Raw genomic sequence first — 22,843 nt, forward strand, 5'->3', positions numbered from 1 at the left:
TGATCGCTTCAGCTGTAGCCACACCCTAGTCCGCAAAAACCTTACAAAACTCCACCAACGTTTCCGGAGTGGTGCTCCCTCACTTCTCTGCGCCATGAGAACCTAAGCAACCTCTAGTCAAGCCACTAACCAGAGCTCCACAGACACAGCACAACATTCCCCGCTCTCCCTTCCGAGGCCGCTTGTGGATGACGTCACATTCACTTCCGTTTCCAAAACGGCATCTTTTTACTTTCCAGGGTCGCTCTAGGCTGCAGCCTCGCGAGCTGGCTCCGAAACTCAATGGTTGCTGGGCGGGGCCGTGACGTCCTTGGCGTGGCTGCAGCGGAGGCCGCGGCGGGGAAAATGGCGGACGGGAAGGCGGGAGAGGAGAAGCCTGAGAAGCCGCAACGAGCTGGAGCCGCCGGAGGTGAACACAACCCCAGCGTCGCGGGCTGCGTGGGATGCTCTGGGCCTTTCTTTGAGCGCCCCGGGGTGGGGGGAATAGGATGGGGACGAAAATGGGCGGATCTGGCGCTCACCCGGCCAGGTGCTGGGCCCAGACGAGACCCGGGCACGCCCGGCGCGGCCCGCTGGGATCCGGGCCCACATCGCCTCCTTGCCGGGGGAGAGCCGACCACTGTTGGTCACCTGCTGGCCCCAGCGGAGGCTCTGCTTCCAATGAGAAGGGAGATGGGTACCAGAGAGGGGTATCGAACTCGGGGTGGGACCAGGAGCGGCAGTGCAGGAGCCGCTACCGCCACACCGGAGACGCACATCACACAAAACACGCGCACACACACAGGAAGAGTCACCGAGCGGTGGCCGCAGGCACTGGCCACAGGCCGAGTTTCCAATGGTGCTGGCCTCTAAGTTACACCTAGGAGTTAGTTTGCTTCTCCCTTTTCGCTGAGGTGGTGTACGACCCCGGCCTTTTCTCTTTCATTTCCAAGCTGAATACCGACCCTGTAATGGGGATGGGTCGAGGAGATGGAGGGAAAGAATACCATTGCCTGCCCGCTGGTTTAAGGTGCGGGGTCTTAGGGTTAGGGTTTGGTTGCCTTTCTTCTAAGTGTCTGCTTTTTCTCAGTGAGGTTCTTGCCAGCTAACTGCTGACAGATATTTAGGTGGCTTAATAGGCTAGTGTGACTTTTCCTGTATTTTGTTACGATGTGAACTCGGATTACAGTTGTCTTCATTCTGTACCCTCCACTCTTATAAATTTGGGCCTTGTGCATGAAGGGAAAGAAACATCTTTCCAGGCGCCCGCCCATCCCCCTTTGTCGTAACAAGGCAAGTAACTTAACACGTGGGAGGTGATCATAATGTCTTGAGAACGTTTTAAGTATTACTCTCTTTTCTGACTTCCTCAAGTCTTATTCTTGAAGTATTTAAAGAAAATACAGATTATTAGCATATGAAAGCAGTTACTAGGACCTTATTAACATGATGTTTAATGTGAATTGCCTTGGGAATAAAAAACAGCAGTTTAAACCATTTAGTACTACCTCGTTAGGGATTTTTTCCCCCCTCAAAAATTATCTTGGAAATTATTGAGTAAAATTACGTTAAAAATTAGTAGTTTGAGGAAAAACAAAGATCTGTGACCTAAAGAATTTTACCTGGCTTTTAGACTATCTTTTAATTTTGTAAGATAGCTTTTTAAGTGTCTTGAGAATATGGGAGGTGTGTTTAATGTGTTGCCAAAATGTACTTTAAGTGTCAACATAACTCCACTGTGTAATTTATCCACCACCCTTTCAGTTAGGGATAATTAGCTGTATAGCATGAACATTGATGTTTTTATTTTAGCATATTTTTGTGTGTGTGGTGGTGGTATAAAATTATCTTGGGTGATTGATATCAAAAATTTTATGGTATCCTTGGTGATTTAGAATAATATCCCTTAATAACTTCATCATAATTTGCCTTGGATTTGCCTGCCTTTACAAGAAAATGGTGCTGTTGCATATAAACCATTTTTGAATGTCAGGTATTTTTAATGAATTTATACAGAGGAATCATAGCTAAAACACTTAACACTGGATGTTGCTGAATTGCTAATTTTATGGCAAGTGGTCACTATTTTCAAACACTATCAAGCTTATCTTAGGGACTTACCTAGAGAATATTCTGATTTTTAGTTCCTTTTGAACAGTCCAGTAAGTTGGAAGTGTATTTTCTTATAAGTAGTTATGAATGAATTTATGTCAGTAAGAGAAGCTACTTACTTGAGCTTGCTCTCACCTTAAAGAAAGGGGGGGGGGGGGGGGAATAAGGCTTTGGGCAGATTTTTTTTCTCCTTTGGCTAAATTTTTGTAGCTCCTTGAAATAGAAATTTTAGAAAAGCTGTCCATATCATAATCATGGCCACCTCATGCTGTTTCAGGTTATCTAAGAACTACTTGAATGAAATTGACATTTATTATACCAGCCACTAGGAGGGTCTTGAATATGTTCTCATTTAAACTGCTTGTCAGTCCTTTTGGAGAGGTAGCTGTGTACTCTTTTATCAAATGAAGAAGCTACCAAAATACAAATGGATCATGAAGAATATACCCTTATGGAGTTAAACTTTATTAGCTAATTTTTTTTTCAAAATAAGGTAACTTTGTCCTCCAAAGCCCTCCTTTCCAACTATTCAGTGGAAAAGAAAAAATGTGCTAGTACCATGTGTAATTTGATTTCACATTAATCTACATACTTTGTTTGCTCGGAATGAATACAAACTCAATAAAATCCCTTTTATTAAAATAATCCTTGATAAAGAATCTAGTACTTTTATATAATTTTATGCATTTATATTTTGCTGTAAATTGTTTTGTGATTTTCTTATTTTTAAAAAACTGATCACATATTCTTTAAAATGTAAGTTGCCGGCCGCCTGGGTGGCTCAGTCAGTTAAGGGTCTAATTCTTTATTTCGGTTGAGGTCATGATCTTGCGCAGTCCCTGAGTTCAGGCCTGCACTGATGGTGCGGAGCCTGCTTGGAATTCTCTCTTTCTGCCCCTCCCCTGAGCTTGCTCTCATTCTCTCTCTCTCTCTCTCTCTCTCTCTCTCTCTCTCTCTCTCAAGATAAATAAACTTAAAAATAAATAGGGGTGCCTGGGTGGCTCAGTAAGTGTCCTACTTTGGCTCAGGGTCATGATCTTGGGGTTCTTGAGTTGGAGCCCCCATCTGGCTCTCTACTGTCAGTGATCCTCCAGCTCCCTCTCTCTCTTTCCCTCCCCTGCACTCTCTCTCTCCTCTCTCTCTCTCTCTTAAAAATAAACATTTTTTTAAAAAGCATTAAAAAATAAATAAAATAAAAGTCACATTCTCTAGAGCATGGATATTCTGACAGATGACTCTTGCTTCTCCCTCAGAATCTAAAAGTTCCAACCTTGAACTACTTTTAATGAGGGATGTGTAGTGAGATTCAATGAATAGGAAATAAAGAGAATTTCAAATCCCTATTAAAAACAAAGAACAAAGATGTAAGTCATATTGCTAAAATTTTCACATTGCCAAACTATGGCCATCTAAAAATTTTTTCACTTTCCAAAATTCAGCGATCTCATTAAATAAATTGAAAACAGGAGTTCTTGATTAAAAGCTCCCAAATGCTAAAGTGCAGAACATGTTGTATTTAAAGATAAACACTTTAATGGACCTTGAAATTAGTGTTGATATTTAATGGTATATTTCAAAGCTCAAATTAGGTTGAAATAATTTTCTCTTCTGATGAACTATAGATTTGTAGAAACTGTGACAACAGTCTCATTGATAATATGGATTTGTCTGTCACATTTTTCTGTTTTCATTGCTGTTTCCATTTGCTGTATTTCCTAAATGTTTTGTGTATTTTACTACGTAATTATTAGATTACCTAAAGAGAAAATAGCAGCTCCAATCCATGTGATACATTGAGCCATTTAAGGCTAAGTAATAAATACTAATAGTACACCTACTTTCCTTCACTCCCTTTCCCCCATCCCTTTGTTGAAGAGCGGATGTTTTCTAAAGTTGTTGAGTATTTACAGTTGTTTAAAAAAAAAAAAAAAAAGCTTCTTGAGAAGAGCAAGGCCAAAGAGTTATTTACTATGTCCAAAAATAATTGCTGGATCTGGAATCAGTCGTGTTTAGAAATGACCTACTAGACATAGCATGTTTCATCTTCAGTGTGGACCTGAAATGTGGGTGGTCTTAATAGTCTGCCTCTTAAGGTGTCAAGAGGGCAGATAAAAATAAAATTGAGTTGCTGCCAGTTGGTTACCTAATTAATGGTAGTTTTCCCAACTTCCCCGTTCATGCTACCTTTTCTACAGCAGTGTCTATAGAAATTTTCCCTATAGCATCATGGGATTGGACAGATAGTATTGTTTCATATATTATCACATACGAGTTCAGCCAGTTATCACACTTAATTGTACTAATATTATAGTAAGATTTATGTTTTTCATTCTGTTTCATATTTATGCTATCGTTTTTCTAGATTCTTTGTTCCAGAATTTTGTGGGTAAAAGGAGACCTAGAATTAAGAAAAGATAGGTTTTTTTTAAAGAACTGGAGATCTTGAGTAATTATGTATAGTTCTTGGGTCACAGTTCAAAAGCAGAGTTGTATATATACCACAGTCAAGACTAAATGTTCTTTTTTTTTTTTTTTTTTCAACGTTTATTTATTTTTGGGACAGAGAGAGACAGAGCATGAACGGGGGAGGGGCAGAGAGAGAGGGAGACACAGAATCGGAAACAGGCTCCAGGCTCCGAGCCATCAGCCCAGAGCCTGACGCGGGGCTCGAACTCACGGAGCGCGAGATTGTGACCTGGCTGAAGTCGGACGCTTAACCGACTGCGCCACCCAGGCGCCCCAAGACTAAATGTTCTTTATGCTATTTGATGTTTTCTAGAGTTTGTGTTTGCACAAAATTTGTGCCTTAATATATATAGATTGTTTCTTTTTGTAAACCCAGTGTGTTTTCTATGTTTATATGTGTTCCCATACGTAGAGACTGAGTTTTCAATTTTAGCTGTCAGTCACAAAGAAATAGTTATTATTGTTTAGGTTCTACAGTATAATTCATAATTGATCAAAACTATAAACAATGCAGAATGAAATTTAGAACACTGCTTTTAGTTATAAAATAATGTTGGCATAATACTGTCTTATTTTTAAGAAATTCTACATTTCTGTATTTCAACTATTGAATATTAATCTTACATTCTTCAGGTGCTTTTGTAATTTCATATCTAAATAAGTGACTGGCACCTCCAGCAACCATTCCACTGCTATCTTTGTCTCCTGGGGAAATCCCAAAAGCTAATCCTGCTTAATTCCTCCTCAACATTTTTATCATAACTTTCACCACTGTCCAAAGGGGATAGAGTTCCTGTTGTCTTTCCTATAAATGAAATCAAATGTTCTGTTCAAAGTGCTTATTAATTTAGAGACCTCATCATTCCAGAAATACATGGATTAAGATATATAGTCTCTGGATTTTTTAATATTGTCCATCTATCTGTGTTTGATTTCCCGCTTTCCCCCCATTCTAGAAATGTCCTGTTTTCTTAACAGTTGTCAGGGATATTGCTTAGAGCATCTTGTCTTCATAAACTAGTGTAACAGAAAACATTCTCTAGGGTGAATTGGGGCAAGAAAATAATTTTTAATAATCAACCAAACTTCTTCTATCTTACATTCCAATATATTAAGTAGCCTTCTTGTGCAAAGGACCAAAGATACTCAAAATAAAAACTTACTGTTACCATTCATTGATTAATACAGACTCAAGCCAAATCATTGAAAGCCCTCTTACATTCCTAGTCTACATATGTATGGCTTCTACTATTTGAAATTATAATTAGTTCATCTTTCTTTCATTATAAAAAGTAGTGTATGAACCTAAGTATGATCGTTAAAACAGATGATAACCAAACTTTCAAAGTAGAATTAAGTTACATTGGAGGGGATGACTTGAAGGCTTCCTTGAGTTTCCTTTTCAACTCTAAAAATCGTGTGAGAGGTACATGAGGTACACATCACTCAAGAAAATTACTCCAGGCTGTATTAGCACTGTAGTTCAGGTAATAATGGACCATTCATAGCTAGGTACTTTGTATAACTAGTAGTACATAATTGAAGAATGTTAGAATTTATTAGTCAAATGTGTTTTCCTGTGATGTGGACTAATATTCACAAGCTAGTTTGTGTAGAAGAACCTACAGGTCTTAATTTCTAAAAAGCAAAATTCCACAAATAATTAGATTATTAGATAACTTCTATAATAGTGTTTAGTTGAAGGGTCTTACATTATATGAACTCTACGTTTATAATTTTAAATTGCTCTGTATTTTATGCTAGTTAATTCATGGGACCCTCTTCTACTGCCACACAATCTCAGTTCCTGCTGTACACTCTAACACAGTGGAAGAGACTGTTGGGTCAGTAGGTGACACCTGCAGAGGTATCTTCCTTATAACGATGCTTTTTGAGGTTGCTGCTCCCATCAATCTGCTCAGTAAAAATAGCTCATCTTGGTAAGTTGTTTCGACTTCACCAGGACCTGAAGAAGAAGCAGAAAAACCTGTGAAAACTAAGACTGTTTCTTCCAGTAATGGAGGGGAAAGTTCCAGTCGCAGCGCTGAGAAGCGATCAGCTGAAGAAGAAGCTGCAGACCTCCCAACAAAGCCTACAAAGATCTCCAAGTTTGGATTTGCCATAGGTAGTCAGACGACAAAGAAAGCCTCAGCCATATCCATCAAACTTGGATCAAGTGTGAGTTGTTATTTGATCTATATGGTGTGCATAATGGGGCTTAAGAATTTGTTTTGGAAACCTGCTTTTATGGGGTTATGGTAAATTGAGTGTAAAAAGGTACTTTGGTACATGAACTTACATGTTAAGTATTTAAGAAGTTATTAGCTCTATATTCAAGAACAATATGGATAAATTATAACTCAGTAAAACTTTTTCAAAAAGGTTTGGAGTATGAGAAGGAGCAACTATTATAGGGAATATATGATTTATAAAGTAACAGCTTAGAATTTTTCTCAGTTGAGTAAAACCTCTGAAAAACATTTTCAGAAAGAATTTCATTTTTTTTCCTTATTTTTCAATTCCAGTAATATTAAAAATAATATTTCTAGAAATAAGTACTAGTGAGATACTGCTTGATAAGAAGAGCTTCCTGGTCACTTTACTTTGGAGCTACAAATGGACACTGAGTTCTATATATCCAATGACAGATCAACTTTTGGTCCCTTGTTTTAAATATAAACCTTAAGTTAATAATTAACTAACTGTGGAGTATCTGGAAAGTTTTGAAATAATAGATTGAAGCTTATTATGAAGTTTTGATATTTGACTAATTTTGACCTACAAAAGTGACAGTTTCATATGCTTCAACCACATAGGTCTTTCAGAAAAAAATGTTACTTAAATAGTGTACACTGTTGGCTTTAGAATATAGTCACATTCTTGTGTAAGGAGAATAATCCTAAAATTACTGGGATTACTACTTTTGAGTTGTTTATTCATGTCTGTTCTGTGAAAATTAATGCTTATTTGCCAGGTGCACACAGCTTTATTCTGTGTATGATGTTCATTCCAAGATCTTAAAAATATGATATGGATCAAGTTCCTACTAGAGTCAATGTGTTTGAGTTATACTTACAGTTTTAGAAGAGCTACCATTTCTCAGGACCCCTACTCCTACCCTATGTTGTTTTGCTTTTTCCTATTTGTTTTCTTTTTATTCCTTTAAAAAATTCATTCCAAACAAAAGACATTCTGCTTATAACATTACTTCATGACTATTCTTCCTATTTGAGCTGATTTCTTTTTGTTTAATATTTTTTTTATAAAGTTGCATAGACCTAACTGCATAAGTATTTGTGTTTTTCTGATAGTCATTCAACGTGTATTCTCAGACACACTTCAATATAGGTATTCTTGTCGATAATAGATTCTGCTGTGGTTCAACACACCCCTAAATTAGATATGCAAATCCCTACTTTTTCTAAATCATTGACATGATGTAGTAATTCCTCCTCATTTTAGAAGGGAGGGTTTTGTTTGAGAAAGTCTAGTCAGTAAAAACTTCCTAATCTTTGGAAAACAAAAACTTGTTTTCATAAAATAAACTATAGTATAACCACAGTTGTCTTAGGGAGGTGGGATGTAAGATACAAAAAAATAGTTGAAACTATTGCTTTTATTATATGATATGAAAAGATAGTTGATCAGCAGATACTTGTGTCATATGTGTATGTACAACATCAAATACCTGACATCTTTAAAAGAGTAAAGGGTATTTCTAGAGTCTTTATGCATAATCTCCAAATTAATGGTTTTTATTCCTTCAAAAGCAAGCATTATTGACAAAAGTGTTTGTGTTATAAAAAGAAAGCGTGGTTCATTTTGTTTCAGGAGATCAGAGAAGATTTCACTGATGAAGTGATGCTTGAGTTGGCCTTAACTGTATAGACAGGAGGCAAAGGGCATCTCAGATAAAAAGAATTTCATGCAAAAGTCGTTTAGATGTGAAGCCACATGGTACATTCAGGAAAATGTTTGTAGTTGGAAATTGGTATGCAAATGTAGGGATGAAAAGCCCCCTAAATGAGACCATAGAACCAAATCATAAAGGACTTGCATAGTTTGGTTTTATTCTTTAAGTTCTAGTGGAGCTATGAAACTGTTGTAAGGAAGCTTAACCCTTAAACAGATGTGCATTTTAGAAATATCACTTTGGTGCCATTATAGAGGAGAAAATTGAGAGTAGGGGATGGTATTTCTAACAGTAGTTCAGGCAAGTAATACTAAAGGGCCTTAGGTGTCCATAGTATGGTAGTTGATGGGAAGGCAGAGGGAGACATAATTCTATTAAATATTTAATCTACAGGACTTTATGATAGAGTGCAAGTTGAAGAAAAGGATTTCTGGCTTGGGTACTTAGAACACTGTCAAACTAAAGTACGCATCGGAGCTCTTAAGTGGAGCTCCGGTAGGCATGTGACATTCTATTTGGGGGTAGACATTTAAGATTTGGTAGTTAAAACCATGGGAGTGAATGGAGTTGACCAGGGAAGTACAGAGAAGGAAAGGTCACTAAGAACAGAATCTTGGGTATGTGTTATTTAGGGGGGGAACAGGAGGAAACAACAAAAGGTCAGAGAATTAGAATAGCCTATAAAAAGCAGTGTCAGAGAATTCAAGGTAGGAGTGTTTTCAAAAAGGAGCTGGTGATTAGAGCCAAAAGCAGCACACCAGTCATTGGTGACCCTACAGAATCAAGGTCACCTGATTCTAGGTGAGTGAGGAGCCATGGGAGAATGAGGGAGGAAGCCTGATTGCAGTGGGTTGAAGACCAGATTGATGGTGAGAGGATGATGATAGGACAGTTTACCTCAAAAACTTAGGTTGGATAGAAGAGAAACATATTTACAGGCTACAGGGCAGAACACTAGTAGGGAGAGGAGTCTTGGTGTCTTTTATGTTCTTAAGTCACACTGCAGTTCATTCTTGGCCACTGTGGGCAAGTACTACTAATCATTTACCTTTACCTTTACCAGGTATCCCTTAGCTAAATGATATTAAATTACAGATCCTGACTAGAAAATCTTTTACAGGATGAAAACAAATGGACGTATCATTAATAAAATTAAAGCTACCCATTGATAACCACATTTGTCAAAAGAGAAAATGGAGTTCTTTAAAGTTTGTTCTGAGTTCCTTAGTATGTTTCTATGAAAACATAAAATTGAATCTTTGAAGATAAATTATTTGTATCATTAAACAAGCCTGTGTAAACATTATGTGATACTTCTTAATGTGTTTCTTCTTCAGAAGCCTAAAGAAACTGTTCCAACTCTTGCTCCAAAAACTCTTTCAGTAGCAGCAGCTTTTAATGAAGATGAAGATGTAAGTTGATACCTAGTTTTGTTTATTTTACTTGAATCAGTTCTTTAATGAAGTTAGTGGCAGGTTGTAGGTTGCATTAATGGTACTAGTGAATTTTCTTTGTAATTCTGAATAGATTTTTTGTGATGCCTGCAAAATCTGGATATTTCTATTTATGTGGTTGTAGGATTATTTAAAATATAACTGCCTTTGGGGGCAATGACCTTAAGAATCAAAACAAATGCCTGATGTATATGTTGATATATATATCATATATATGTGCTAGGAAATATGTAGGATCCAGGAAAAGACAGATTTAATGCTGCTGCCTTTAATAATTTTATAGTTGGAGTCTTCAGTGTTCAGGCATCATGCATTCATTCAGCTTACAAAAGACAGCTATAGTGTTTTCTCCCATGAGGAATAGCTAATAGTGCAGGTGATTCTGCTAGAAGTTCTGTTCATTAAGCATGTGTTCCAGAGTGAGCACGAGTTGCTTATCTGCTATTCTCTTAGACAGCCTTAGCTCTTTCATGCCTCTCACAGTGTCCCTCTCTTCTTGTGCTTATGAATAACGTATGGAATTTAAAGCATCATTTTGACTGATTTTTTTTTCTTTGGTCTCTGACTTTAGAAACCTAACTCCCTCTTAAGATGTGACCCCATTGTATAACAATTAACTGTTAACAGGGTACATGAGTAATTGCTCTCAAAAACAATATGGATAAGAATTACACATTCAGAGGAGCACAGTGTGGGCTGAAATAATTGGGAAGAACATAAAAGAGAAGAAGTAAGAATTGGATACTAAAACATTAGGCAGGGTTTTGACAAAGCAAAGAATACTTTTATAAGCTAAGACAAGTCATAAATACTAGCAGCTGTATTTGTCTGGACTGGAGATTGCTGTAGACGTTTGGGCAAGGATAAGTATGGAATGATTAGAGCCCAGATCAATAGGTAAAGAATTACTGTGGTTATCTCTGGATTCTTTGCACTTAACTCATTGCACACACTTGAGCAACTTTTTTTAATGTTTATTTATTTTTGGGAGAGACAGAGAGAGAGAGAGAGCGCGAGTGAGTGAGCATGAGCTGAGGAGGGGCAGAGAGAGAGGGAGACACAGAATCTGAAGCAGACTCCAGGCTCCGAGCTGTCAGCACAAAGCCCAACGCAGGGCTCAAACCCACAAACCGTGAGATCATGACCTGAGCTGAAGTCGGTCGCCCAATCAACTGAGCCACCCAGGCGCCCCTGAGTAATTTCTATATGCTAGGCACAGTGAGATTGCAAAGATAATTCAGACATGTCCCTCCAGGAACTCAGTCTCATAGGGCATAAAATAGTACAAAATGAAACTCAAAAGTATACAAAGATATGAAGTGATAATAGAAATTCAAGGCAGGAAGAGAGGCCAAGTAACTAGATGCCAGCACTGAACTGGCAGTGGGAAGACCTGGATTCTTCTCCTGTCTTGTCCAGTTACTAACTAGTAGAAAGCCTGTGAAATAAATCACTTTACCTTTTTGGAGCCTTCGTTTTTCAGTTGTAAAATGAAAAGTCAGTTTAAATCATACATTTTTAAACTACTTGTCAGAGTTGAAGGATTCTGTGGAAATGTCTATGCTGACAGCTCAGAGCCTGGAGCCTGCTCTAGATTCTATGTCTACCTCTCTTTCTGTCCCTTCCCTACCCACACTCTGTCTCTCTCTAAAGTAAATAATAAAACATTAAAAAAAAACTAAAAAGTAATATCCCATGTTTTCTGTTATCTCTAACATTCTTGAGAGATTAGGTAGCTTTTTGCTATGTACAGAATGTATGAGAGGACAATATACGAAAAAGGGAACAGCGTGTGTGAAAAGAGAGGCTGGAAATGGTAAACACCTACATGATAGTAATGGCTTTTTTTGAATGCCTAACAATTTGGGTCTTTTCATATAACTTTATTTTATTCTCCATATATTTCTATGAATCATGCGATGTAGTTATTCCTGTTTGGCAAATGGAGAAATTAACAAGTTAATGATGGTAAAGGATATTAATTTTAACTTGTCTCTTAGATAAAAGAATGTGTGTATCTAAAATCATCTGGTTTTTCCTTTTTCTGCAGAACATAAGTAACACGGGATATATATCTGGGCCTAAAATATATTTGACAAAGAGGGCATCCATTTAATTAATTTTAAATTTTAAAAATATATTTATCATTGTTACCTTTTTAGTCTCCTTTAATTTGGACAATTCCTTGGCCTCTGTTCCATGGCATTAACATTTTTGAAGAGTCCAGGCCAGTTATTTTGTAAAGTTTTCCTTAGTTTGAATTTGTGTGATGTTTCCTTATGATTAGATTCACATTACTTACTTTGGCAGGAATACCACAGAAGCTATGCCAAGTTCTTAATGCATCATAATCAGGGTGCACATGTTGTCAATATGTCCCATTACTGACGGTGTTAACTTTGATCTTTTGGTTAAAGTGATGTCTGCCAGATTCCCCTGCTTTTCAAAAAAAAAATTTTTTTAATGTTTATTTATCTTTGAGCATTAGCAGGGGAGGGGCAGAGAGCCGGCTCCAGGCTCCAAGCTGTCAGCACAGAGCCCGACGCCGGCCTCGAACTCACGAACCACAAGATCACAGCCTGAGCCAAAGTCGGTAGCTTAACCAACTGAGTCATCCGGGCACCCTTCTGCTTTTCAGATTATTGTTTTACCTTTTGTAATTAAAGATTATATGGGGGGGCATCTGGCTGGTTTAGTTGGTAGAGCTTGCAACTCTTGATCTTGGGGTTTATATTTGAGCCCCAAGTTGGGTGTAGAGATTACTTAAAAATAAAGTCTGTAATTAAAAAAAAAAATACAAGGCACCTGGCTGGATCCGTCAGTTAAACCTCTGACTTCAGCTCAGGTCATGATCTCATGAAACGGGCTCTCTGCTGTCTCTGCTGCTCCACTGCTTGTGCTCTTTCTCTCAAAAATAAACATTTAAGAAAATAGTAATAATAAAAACATTCTCATGAGTGTTAACATCCATTGAGGGATTCCTACCAGAATCAATTATGATTTTTCTTGTTCTCTTATCTCTTGTATATTTATTGTCTCTTACTATAAGGAAGAACTTCCCCTTATTTATCTAAGTGTAGGCTCATCAGTTCTTTATTCAGTAAGCTATAATGCTTGCCCCAGATTTGACCAGTAGAAACCCCTTTAGACTAGATCTTGAGAACACTCTTTTAAAAAAATATTTAGAGGTGCCTGGCTGACTCAGTAGTAGGTAAGCGCGCATGACTGTTGATCTGAGGGTTGTTGGAGCTTACCTAAAAGGAGGCTTGGGGGTCACCTGTCTGTCTCAGTCAGTAGGATGTGCATGTGACTCTTCATCCTGGGTCATGAGTTCAAGCCCATGTTGGACTTGGAGCCTACTTAAAAAAAAAAAGAATATTTAGCTCAGCAGCAACATTTATTTGACTTACCAGTCAGTTAAGCCTCTGACTTAGGCTCAGGTCATGATCTCACGGTTTGTGAGTTCGAGCCCTGCATCAGGCTCCATACTGACAATGCAGAGCCTGCTTGGCATTCTGTCTCTCTCCCTCTCTTTGCCCCTTACCCGCTTGCTTGTGCACGCTCACTCTCTCAAAAATAAATAAACTTAAAAAAAAAAAGGAATTTAACTTACCATATATCTTTTCAACATTTATGTAAGTACTAATGAATGAACTTTCAAGATTTTCGAGATACCTTTATAGTGAAGGAGACGTTTTTAGAAGGAACAATACCATAAAGTTACTAAGATTCTTTGCTTTGGCATCCAACTCTTTTGCTATTTATTAGCTTTGTGACTTTGGACAAACTAACCTTGTTTACCTCAACTTTAAAATGCAAATGCTCAGCCAGTTGAGCAGCCAAATTTTTTTTTTTTTTTTTTAGTTTTTAAAATATTTATTTGTTTTTGAGAGAGAGAGAGCACGCGCTTGGGTGCACAAGTGGGGGAGGCACAGACGGAGAGGGAGACACAGAATCCGAAGCAGGCTCCAGGCTCTGAACTGTCAGCACAGAGCCAGACATGGGGCTCAAACTCAGAAACGGTGAGATCAGGACCTGAGCAGAAGCTGGCCAATCAGCTGACTGAGCCACCCAGGTGCCCTGAGCAGCCAACTCTTTTGATTTCAGCTCAGGTCCTAATCCCAGGGCCTTGGGCTCCAAGCTGAGTGTGGACCCTGCTTGAGATTCTCTCTCCCTCCCTCCACCCCCCTCTCCCCTACTTGCGAGTTTTCACTCTTTTTCTCTCAAATAAATAAATAAAATGCAAGTGATGATAAGATTTGTTAGGGTTTATTTGTTTGGGGGAGGGGTTTGTTTTGTATTATTTTAGGATGTGATTAGGGTTTTATTTTATTTTAATGTTTATTTTTGAGAGAGCTCAAGCAGGGGAGGTGCAGAGAAAAAGGGAGACAGGATCTGAAGTGGGTTCTGTGCTGACAGCTCAGAACCTGGAACTTGCTTCAGAGTCTATGTCTCTGTCTCTCTCTGCCTCTGCCCCTTCCTCCCTCTCCCTCCCTCACTCTCAAAAAAAAAAAAAAAGATAGTGCATATTAATTTTAATTTTTTTTAACATGTATTCATTTTTGAGAGACAAAGACAGAGTGCAAGCAGGGGTGGGGCAGAGAGAGGGAGACACAGAATCAGAAGCAGGCTCCAGGCTCTGAGCTGTCAGCACAGAGCCCAATGCAGGGCTGGCACTCATCAACCGTGAAGATCATGACCTGAGCCAAAGTCAGATGCTTAACCGACTGAGCCACCCAGGCACCCCTAAAGATGGTACATATTAAAGAATTTAGCACAATGTGTATGTGTAGCATAGTAAGCAAATGGTTTTGGTTCTAGAATACCAAGTTTTTCCAGATTTTTTTCTTTATGCAAAATCAACACTTGAAGCTGTGTTTCTTTTTAAAATGTAGTTAAGATAAATAATTTTTTCCTTTTACAAAGATTTACAGTATTGAAAATGCTAAAAGGCTTAGATACAAATTTAGTATTATGAGTTAGCAAGTGAATTTTAATAAACCTGTAATGAGTCATCTCTGCTTTTTTTCCCCTCCAGAGTGAACCAGAGGAAATGCCTCCAGAAGCAAAGATGAGGATGAAGAATATTGGAAGGTATGTGCTTTTTTATAAAGATTGTAGAGAATAATCTTTTAGTGTTCCAACTTTTCTTAAATATTCGGGCAAAACAATTCTGTGAGCTGTCAGTGATGTTATTTTCCCTTCTGGTAAGAGAAGAGGAGTACTTTCCTTTCATACTGGGACCCAAAGTAAGACTTTAGACTTACTGTCGAACCCAGTCTAAATACCCAGTTTGTATGTGTGTATGTGTACACACACACACACACACACACACACACACACACACACAAATACATTTAAAAACATGTAAAACATAAAATTGAAGTAAATATGACACAAGTCCACAGTGGCACTGAACCCTTTTATGTGTAATACATCTTCATGTTTTTCTTCGATTTCATTTTTTATAGATGCTGATGGCAAGCCATCAGTTGATTTTATGACCCTGTTAGTGGGTTTCAAGCACCAGTTTTAAAAACTGCCATGGTTGCCTCCCTTAGCTATGTGTCAAAAGTACCTTACATGTTTGTTAAAACTACAAATTTGCTTGGTCCCTCTTCAGACCTACTGAATCTGAAATTTTAGGAATGGGTCTTATAGAAAGTATTTTTTTTTAATTGTGTAGGGATTTCTGATGTTCAGCTTGTGTTCATAATAGGTACTAAACAAATATGTTTTGAAAGACCTTATATAACTTTTAAAATAAATTTCCTGTCTTTTAACACAGGGATACACCAACATCAGCAGGACCAAACTCCTTCAATAAAGGAAAGCATGGTTTTTCTGATAACCAGAAGCTATGGGAGCGAAATATAAAATCTCATCTTGGAAATGTCCATGACCAAGACAATTAAATGATGTGTTTTGAAATTGGGTGTGGGGTGGGTGTAAAGTTAAAAGGAACAGTTTCCTTTTTTAAAGAATGGTATAAGACTATCTTTGGAGCCGCCTTTTTTTTTTTTTAAAGATTGAGTGGTACACTAATAAATGAGAGTTTGAAATTAGAGGTAATTTATGTTTTATATACAGATTTCAAGACATTTGCTAATTTTGTAGTTTCATGTGATTAGTTTCCAAAGGTTACAGATAATAAAAAAATCAGAAATGGTACCTTTCTAAGAATTGCATATTTTTTTAGACGCAATTATTAGCACATTAAGAGGGACGCAAAAAGTTATTGTCTATTTAAACTGCAAGCAATTACTCTTAACTCCCTTATTACACTGAAGTGTTTGGCTCCCAGGAACAGCCTTATAGAGAGGGAGTATTGTATTGGGAGGAAAATGTTACTGGACTATTGACTGAAAGTACATTAGATAAAATACAGCCTTTTTTTTTTCCTAATGGGCATTTGTTTTGTTTCAAGTCATCAAAAACTAGGTATTGCATTACTATCAGTTGGTACAGATGCTTAGCTCTTGAAACAAATTTTTTTTTTTAATTTTATGTAAATTGTTGAGTATTTGAAATAGCCCACTTCACCTTAACGGGTCTTGTCTACCTTCATTAGTCTTCAAAGACCATTTGCTACCAAAGTAAATCAGTATTTTGAATGTGCTTCTCTTGGTTTTTGTTACTAGTTAGTTGCTGCAAGCATTTCCACCAGATCTTGAGGCAAATCATAAGGAAGCTGTTTCTTTTAAAATACAAACCACCACCAAAAATTTAAATGTACATAATACTTAAATATGTGGCTGTTTTTATTTTTTAAAAAGTAGAAACACCAAAAAGACAACATTGTATGAAGATGAAAATGAGAAAGATGCACTTTCTGTAACTTTGTTAAAGCTTAATTTAAGTTACTAACTTGTGAAAGCAAATTTGATTTGAACTTAATACAAGAATTCTTTATTTTAGGACAGTACTGTGGTTTATTTGAGTGTATACATATTAACCAATGGCCTCTCAAAAGCACATTTTAGGTACTGAAGATAAAAAGAAAATGCATCTTTAAACATATTTTATGGAATCTTTGACCACATATACGTTGTTAGATCTGTGTATTGTAGGTTTTTTTTTTTAATTTTTGTATATGAATTCTTTTTTAATGTGATAGTTAAACACATCTTTAAAAACCTAGTCACAGATAAAAGAAACAAAAATTGAAAATTCCTGCAATGTTTAATTTGGAGGCAGCTTCAGACTATTTTATTGGTGGGAACTACTCACCAAGCTCTTTTAATAAGTAATAACTCCAGAGAAGCAGCCTGTATATATTCCTAACACTTGTTCATTTGCATTTAAGTTTAGAGTAAGCCCCAAGTAAAACAATGGAAATGTATATAGAACTATTAGTTCTTACATGATTTAATTATATCAAGATACATGAATTTAACTTGCTTTAATGTAGGCAAACTTTCCACTTTTGTCCATTTTACTGTTTATGTTAAAATAACATCCCTCTCCTACATATTCTTTTCTTGACTCAAATATTAGCCTAAGGTCAAGATGGGAGAGAAACGACTGAGATGAATGTCTTTACTAAAATACCAATAAATTTGTCAAACTCAATAGTGTTCTTATTTTCTATTCTGCTTAATTGTCGCTGGTTTTTTTGTTTTGTTTTTTAACGTAAAAGAAGAGACAGATATTATGATTGTTGCTCTTTTCCGGATTGTTGGCCAAAGTAAAGGGAGTTTTAAAACTATTACCTAGTGGAGTCTTCCTAACTTAGCACATAGTTCTATAGCATTATAATATCTGGGGTTGGAAAAGACTTAATCCAAATCCTCCCTCTCCACTGCCAAAGTATTGCCTGTCTTGTGCTGTAGAAAATCCTGCTAAGGCATACCTTTGAAAATCCCTAAGTGTTAGAAGGTATTCTAGTGTCTACCATCCATTAACTCCATGTAATGTTTTCTGAATGTTTCTAATGCTGCTTCCCAATAGATCAGGTCTTAGTAAATAAAAAATTGAACTCCACTTTAGAATTAAGGTTAACTCTAATTTGAATAATTACAAATGAAGGCTGAGTTTTAGATGTTGTTCCTTAACTCTAATAATCAAGGTTAGCTTGATTTAGTTTGGAGGGGTTGTCCAAGTTACTTTTAAGTGAAGGTACTTCTTTTGAATTTTAAACTTCATTTTGAAAAGACTTCAGACTTTGAAAACATTGCAAAAATATTACAAGATATTTCCATGTTCTCCAATTGTTAACATCTTCAGTAACTCCAGGACAGTTGTCAAAATCAGGGAATTAACATTATTACATTACCTTAATATATCACCTTATACTGTTGTTCTACAGATCTTTTTCACATTTCACTTTTTGTTCCACTAATGTCTCATCAGAGATCCACTTCGTTATCACACATTGTTTAGTTGTCATCTGTCTCTAGCTTCCTTAATCTGAGACACTTCTTCAGTGTTTGTCTTTCATGACCTTAGACTTTTTAAAAAGTATAGACCAATTATTTATAAAAGATTCTCAGCTAGGGCCTTGCCTTCTGTTTCCTCATGATTAAATTCCATGTATGCATTTTTGGCGAGAATAGCACAGAACTGCTGTGTCCTCAGTGTAGCAGCAAGAGCATGATGTTAATTTGTCCCATTGCTAGTAATGTTAATTTTCATCACTTGGTTAAGGTGGTGTCTGTCAGATTTCTCCACTGTCAAATTACTACTTTCTCTTTGTAATTAGTAAGTATCTTGTGGAGAAATTCTTGGGATGGTGTAAGTACCCTATTTCTCACACTATTGCCCACTTAATTGGCAGGCATTCATGGTTCTTCTTTGTCCCCCATGGTTGTTTTCCTGAAACAGTTGTCAGTGTAGTATTGGCCAAATGATGATTTTCTGTTTCCATCATTCCTTCTACTTTTAGTAGTTGAAATTCTGTTGTGAGGAAGGTTTTTTCCCCCATTCATTACACGTTTATTTTATTGATGATGGGCCCGTGTATCCTTACATTATTCTATAGGTTACAACCCATTCCTACCATTATTTACTTTGTTACCCAGAATGTCCCAGATTTGCCCATGTGAACTCTCTCCCGTTGACCCCCATGTCTTTTTTACATCTCCAACTTTTAATACTCCCTTAATTTTTGGCAACAAAAGATATACTGGACTCATCTTGTATTTTCTCCAGCCCTGGAAACTGATTTTTGTAAGTATCCATAGTTCCTTCTATGAAACAGTGGTATTTAGAAACCAAAATCAACACTAGATGTAGTCATCGGTACTGAGGTATTATTGCTTCTAGCCTGCTTAACAGAGCTAGAAAATGTATGTAATATATACATCCATTTCTAGATCTATATGTGTGTTATAGGTATGTGTATACCATATGTGTGTGTATATCCATTAATTCATAATGATACTTCTAATACCAGACCAATCCCACAGAGTTCATTATAGTCTTTCTCTTTTTGAAACTTTTATCCAACAGTAAGAAATCTGACTTTGTAATATGCTCACTTCTTTTATTTGCTTAATTTCTAGGATACATGTAAGGTACTTTCAGAATTACTAGTTCATCTATCTACCAACAAAAAACAGCCTAACAGTGCAGTATTTGTCTATAGTTCCCTTTTTTACTCTTCTAGTGCATAATCAAAATACTGTTTTACAAAGTAATGTGGGTTCTTTTCTCTGCTCCCCCTTTCAGCATCGTTATGTTATTGATTTGTAATGCAGATAGTTAATTTGGTTTTGTTTGTATTTCATAATGAATGCTACCCATTCTTTGTTAATCTGTTTGGTTTTTTGTGGTTTTTTTTTTTTTTTTTTTGGTATGTAAAACATTAGCATAGTTCTAAAAGTTAGAACTATACAGAAAGTGTCCCTCCTCTCTATCCTTTCTGTCTTCTCCTTGTAGCCTTTCTGTCCCGCTTGAACTTATTCCCTATAAGTAATCTATCTCTAGTTTCTGTATTATTCTTCCTATGCCTCTTTTGAATAAATAAATAGCTAAGTGGATATTATTTCCCTTTTTTTCTTACATGAAATGTAGCATGTTTTAGTTAACTCTTTTATATTTTGGTGGTTTTTTTCTACTTTACAGTATACCCTGGAAACTATACCAGTTCATGGAGATCTTACTCCAAAAACGTTTTTAACTATATAGTGTGAATATACTACAGTTTATGTAAATACTCTTCTGTTCCATTGTGTGACTATACTATAGCTTATGCAATTACTCTTCTATGTATGGGCATTTAGGTCCTTTCCAGTATTTTGCCATTACAATGCTATAATTGAATAACCTTGTGCATGTGTATTTTCATATTGTTGGAATGTATCTTCCTTCAGGTAAATTCCCAGAAATAAGATTGCTGGGTCAAAATATATAAGTGCATATGTACTTTTATTAGATATTGCCAAATTCTCCTCCAAAAGGGTTGTACCAGTTTGTTTTCCCACCAGGAATGTATGAGAGTGCCTCTTTTCACAGCCTTGCCAACAGGATGTTTATGTCATACTTGGTAATTTTTGCCAAATCTGATAGGTAAAAAATGGTATTTCAGATTAGTTTTAGTTTGTATCTCTAGCTATGAATAAGGTAGGGTATCTTTTCATATATTTAAGGACCATCTGAATATCTTTATGAATAGTCTTCATGTCATTCCTATTTTACTATGAGTTTTGGTCCTTTCTCAATTTTTAAGAATTCTTTATATACTAAATCTTTATCTTTGAGATGTTATAGTTTTCCCAATTAATTGTCTTTTGTCTTTGATGATGATATTTTCTTGCAATGCAAACAGCTTCCATTTTTTATGTAGTAAACTTTGTTAATCTCTTACTGCCTCTCAATTGTATGTTAGTATTTAGAAAGCCTTTCTCCATACTGAGGTTAGAGATGAATTTACCCATGTTTTTCTTGTGCTTGTATTATTTCATTTTTTTTAATTTAAGTAGATTCCTGATAATTTAGAGTATATTCCTATGCATTTGTGAGATCAGGATCTAATTTCATTTAACTGTTGTCTTTATGATAATAAGCCATCATAATTGAGAGCACTCTGCTTTTGTGTCTTTCAGGGGTGTTTCTAAATTTTTATCATTTTTGCATATTTTTTGTAAGCTTAGTCCTAAGTATTTTAATCTTCTTTATTATTACAGATGTGGGGTTTTCTCTACCATTGTGTGCTGATTGTTTTAGGATATGAAGGCAATTTCTGTATGTTAATTCTGTATCTTGCTATCTTCCTCAATTCTTTTACTGAATTTTATCATTGTTTCTCTAGGATTTTTCAGGTGTGCAATCATATCACCTGCAAATAGAGCTGGTTTTACTTCTTTACCAATTTTTGTGCCTGTAATTCATTTTTCTTGTCTAACAGCCTTGCTTAATACTGCTAGTACAGTATTGAATAAGAGAAATAATGCGCACCCTTGCCTTATTCTTGTTGTCAGTAGGAATGTCTCCAGTATTTTACCATTAAATAAGACACTGACTTTAGGATTAAGGTAAACATTTTTTCATGTTAAAGATATCCACCAATTCGTTTTCGTAAGTGCTTTTATCAGGAATGGGTGTTGAATTTTTTCAAAGGCTTTTTCAGCATTATATCAACAAGGGAAAACTAATGCAAATGGTCCCAAACTTATGAATGGTTTGACTTGTAATTTTTCAACTCTATGATGGTGTAAAAGTGATACACATTTGGGGTGGTGGGGTGCCTGGCTGGCTCAGAAAAGCATGTGACTGATCTCAGGGTTGGGGGTCAGAGTCCCACATTGGGTGTAGAGATTACTAAAAAATAAATAAATAATAATATACATTCAGTAGAAACCATACTTTGAATTTTATTTTTTTCATACATCAAATTTGAAATATTTATCTTTTCCCAGACTGGAAGTATGAAGTACCACACTGTCTGGTGATACTGGGCAACAGCGAGCCACAACTCCCAGTCAGCCATGGGATCACAAGTATAAGCAATCAATACACTTAAAACTATTCTGTACACATAAAATCATTCTTTTTTTTTTTTTTTTAAATGTTTGTTTATTTTTGAGAGAGCGTGAGCAGGAGAGGGCAGAGAGAGACAGAATCCGAAGCAGGCCCCAGGCTCTGAATGGTCAACACAGAGCCCAACATGGAGCTTGAACTCACGAACTGTGAAATCGTGACCTGAGCCAAAGTTGGATGCTTAACTGACTTTTTTCTGTTTTTCACCTTCACTACAGTATTCAATAAATTACATGAGGTATTAGACACTTTATTATAAAACAGTGTTACATGGTTTTGCCCAACTGTAGGCTAATGTCAGTGTTCTGAGTGAGCACCTTTAAGTTAGGCTAGGCTAAGCTATGGTGTTCAGTAGGCTAGGTGTACTAATGCATTTTTGACTTAATATTTTCAACTACAATGGATTTATGGGGAAGTAATGCCATCCTAAGTTGAGAAAGATCTGTATAAAGATTGTTAACATGTCAGGGCACCTGGGTGGCTCAGTCGGTTAAGCATCCGACTTCAGCCCAGGTCATGATCTCATGGTCTGTGAGTTCGAGCCCTGTGTTGGGCTCTGTGCTTACAGCTCAGACCCTGGAGCCTGCTTCAGATTCTGTGTCTCGCTCTCTCTCTGCCCACCCCCTGCTCATGCTCTGTCTCAAAAATAAAAACATTTAAAAATAAATAAATAAAGATTGTTAACAGAACTCTCAGGTGGAGAAGAAGTAGCGTCTGTAAGAAGAAACACCACCCTAAGGCAGAGGAAAGAAGAAAGGAAAAGATTTAACATCTTAGAGGAGGGACCAAGAGGCCAACTTTCAGATCTTTGAGGAGATGATGTGCCTGCAGCAGGGAAGAGCAGCATACCAAGGTGCTCACCATCAACGATGAAGAAGAAATTTGGAAATCCCTAATTCAGCTGCATGACAAGTCCCTAGTGATCTGTAACCTTTCACCT

The 22,843-nt window shown here is 36.7% G+C and overlaps 1 protein-coding gene across 1 annotated transcript; it reads left to right on the forward strand.

The window, feature by feature from the left end:
* Positions 1 to 254: 254 nt before the first annotated feature.
* PCNP (PEST proteolytic signal containing nuclear protein) lies at positions 255 to 17,496 on the forward strand. Its single transcript, XM_023260104.2, has 5 exons — positions 255 to 409; positions 6,521 to 6,735; positions 9,808 to 9,882; positions 14,963 to 15,018; positions 15,713 to 17,496. The coding sequence occupies exons 1-5, from the start codon at positions 283 to 285 to the stop codon at positions 15,837 to 15,839; spliced, it is 600 nt and encodes a 199-aa protein (XP_023115872.2). The 5' UTR covers positions 255 to 282; the 3' UTR covers positions 15,840 to 17,496.
* The last annotated feature ends 5,347 nt before the right edge of the window (positions 17,497 to 22,843 follow it).

Source organism: Felis catus, chromosome C2, assembly GCF_018350175.1.
Source record: "Felis catus isolate Fca126 chromosome C2, F.catus_Fca126_mat1.0, whole genome shotgun sequence".
NCBI lineage: Eukaryota > Metazoa > Chordata > Mammalia > Carnivora > Felidae > Felis > Felis catus.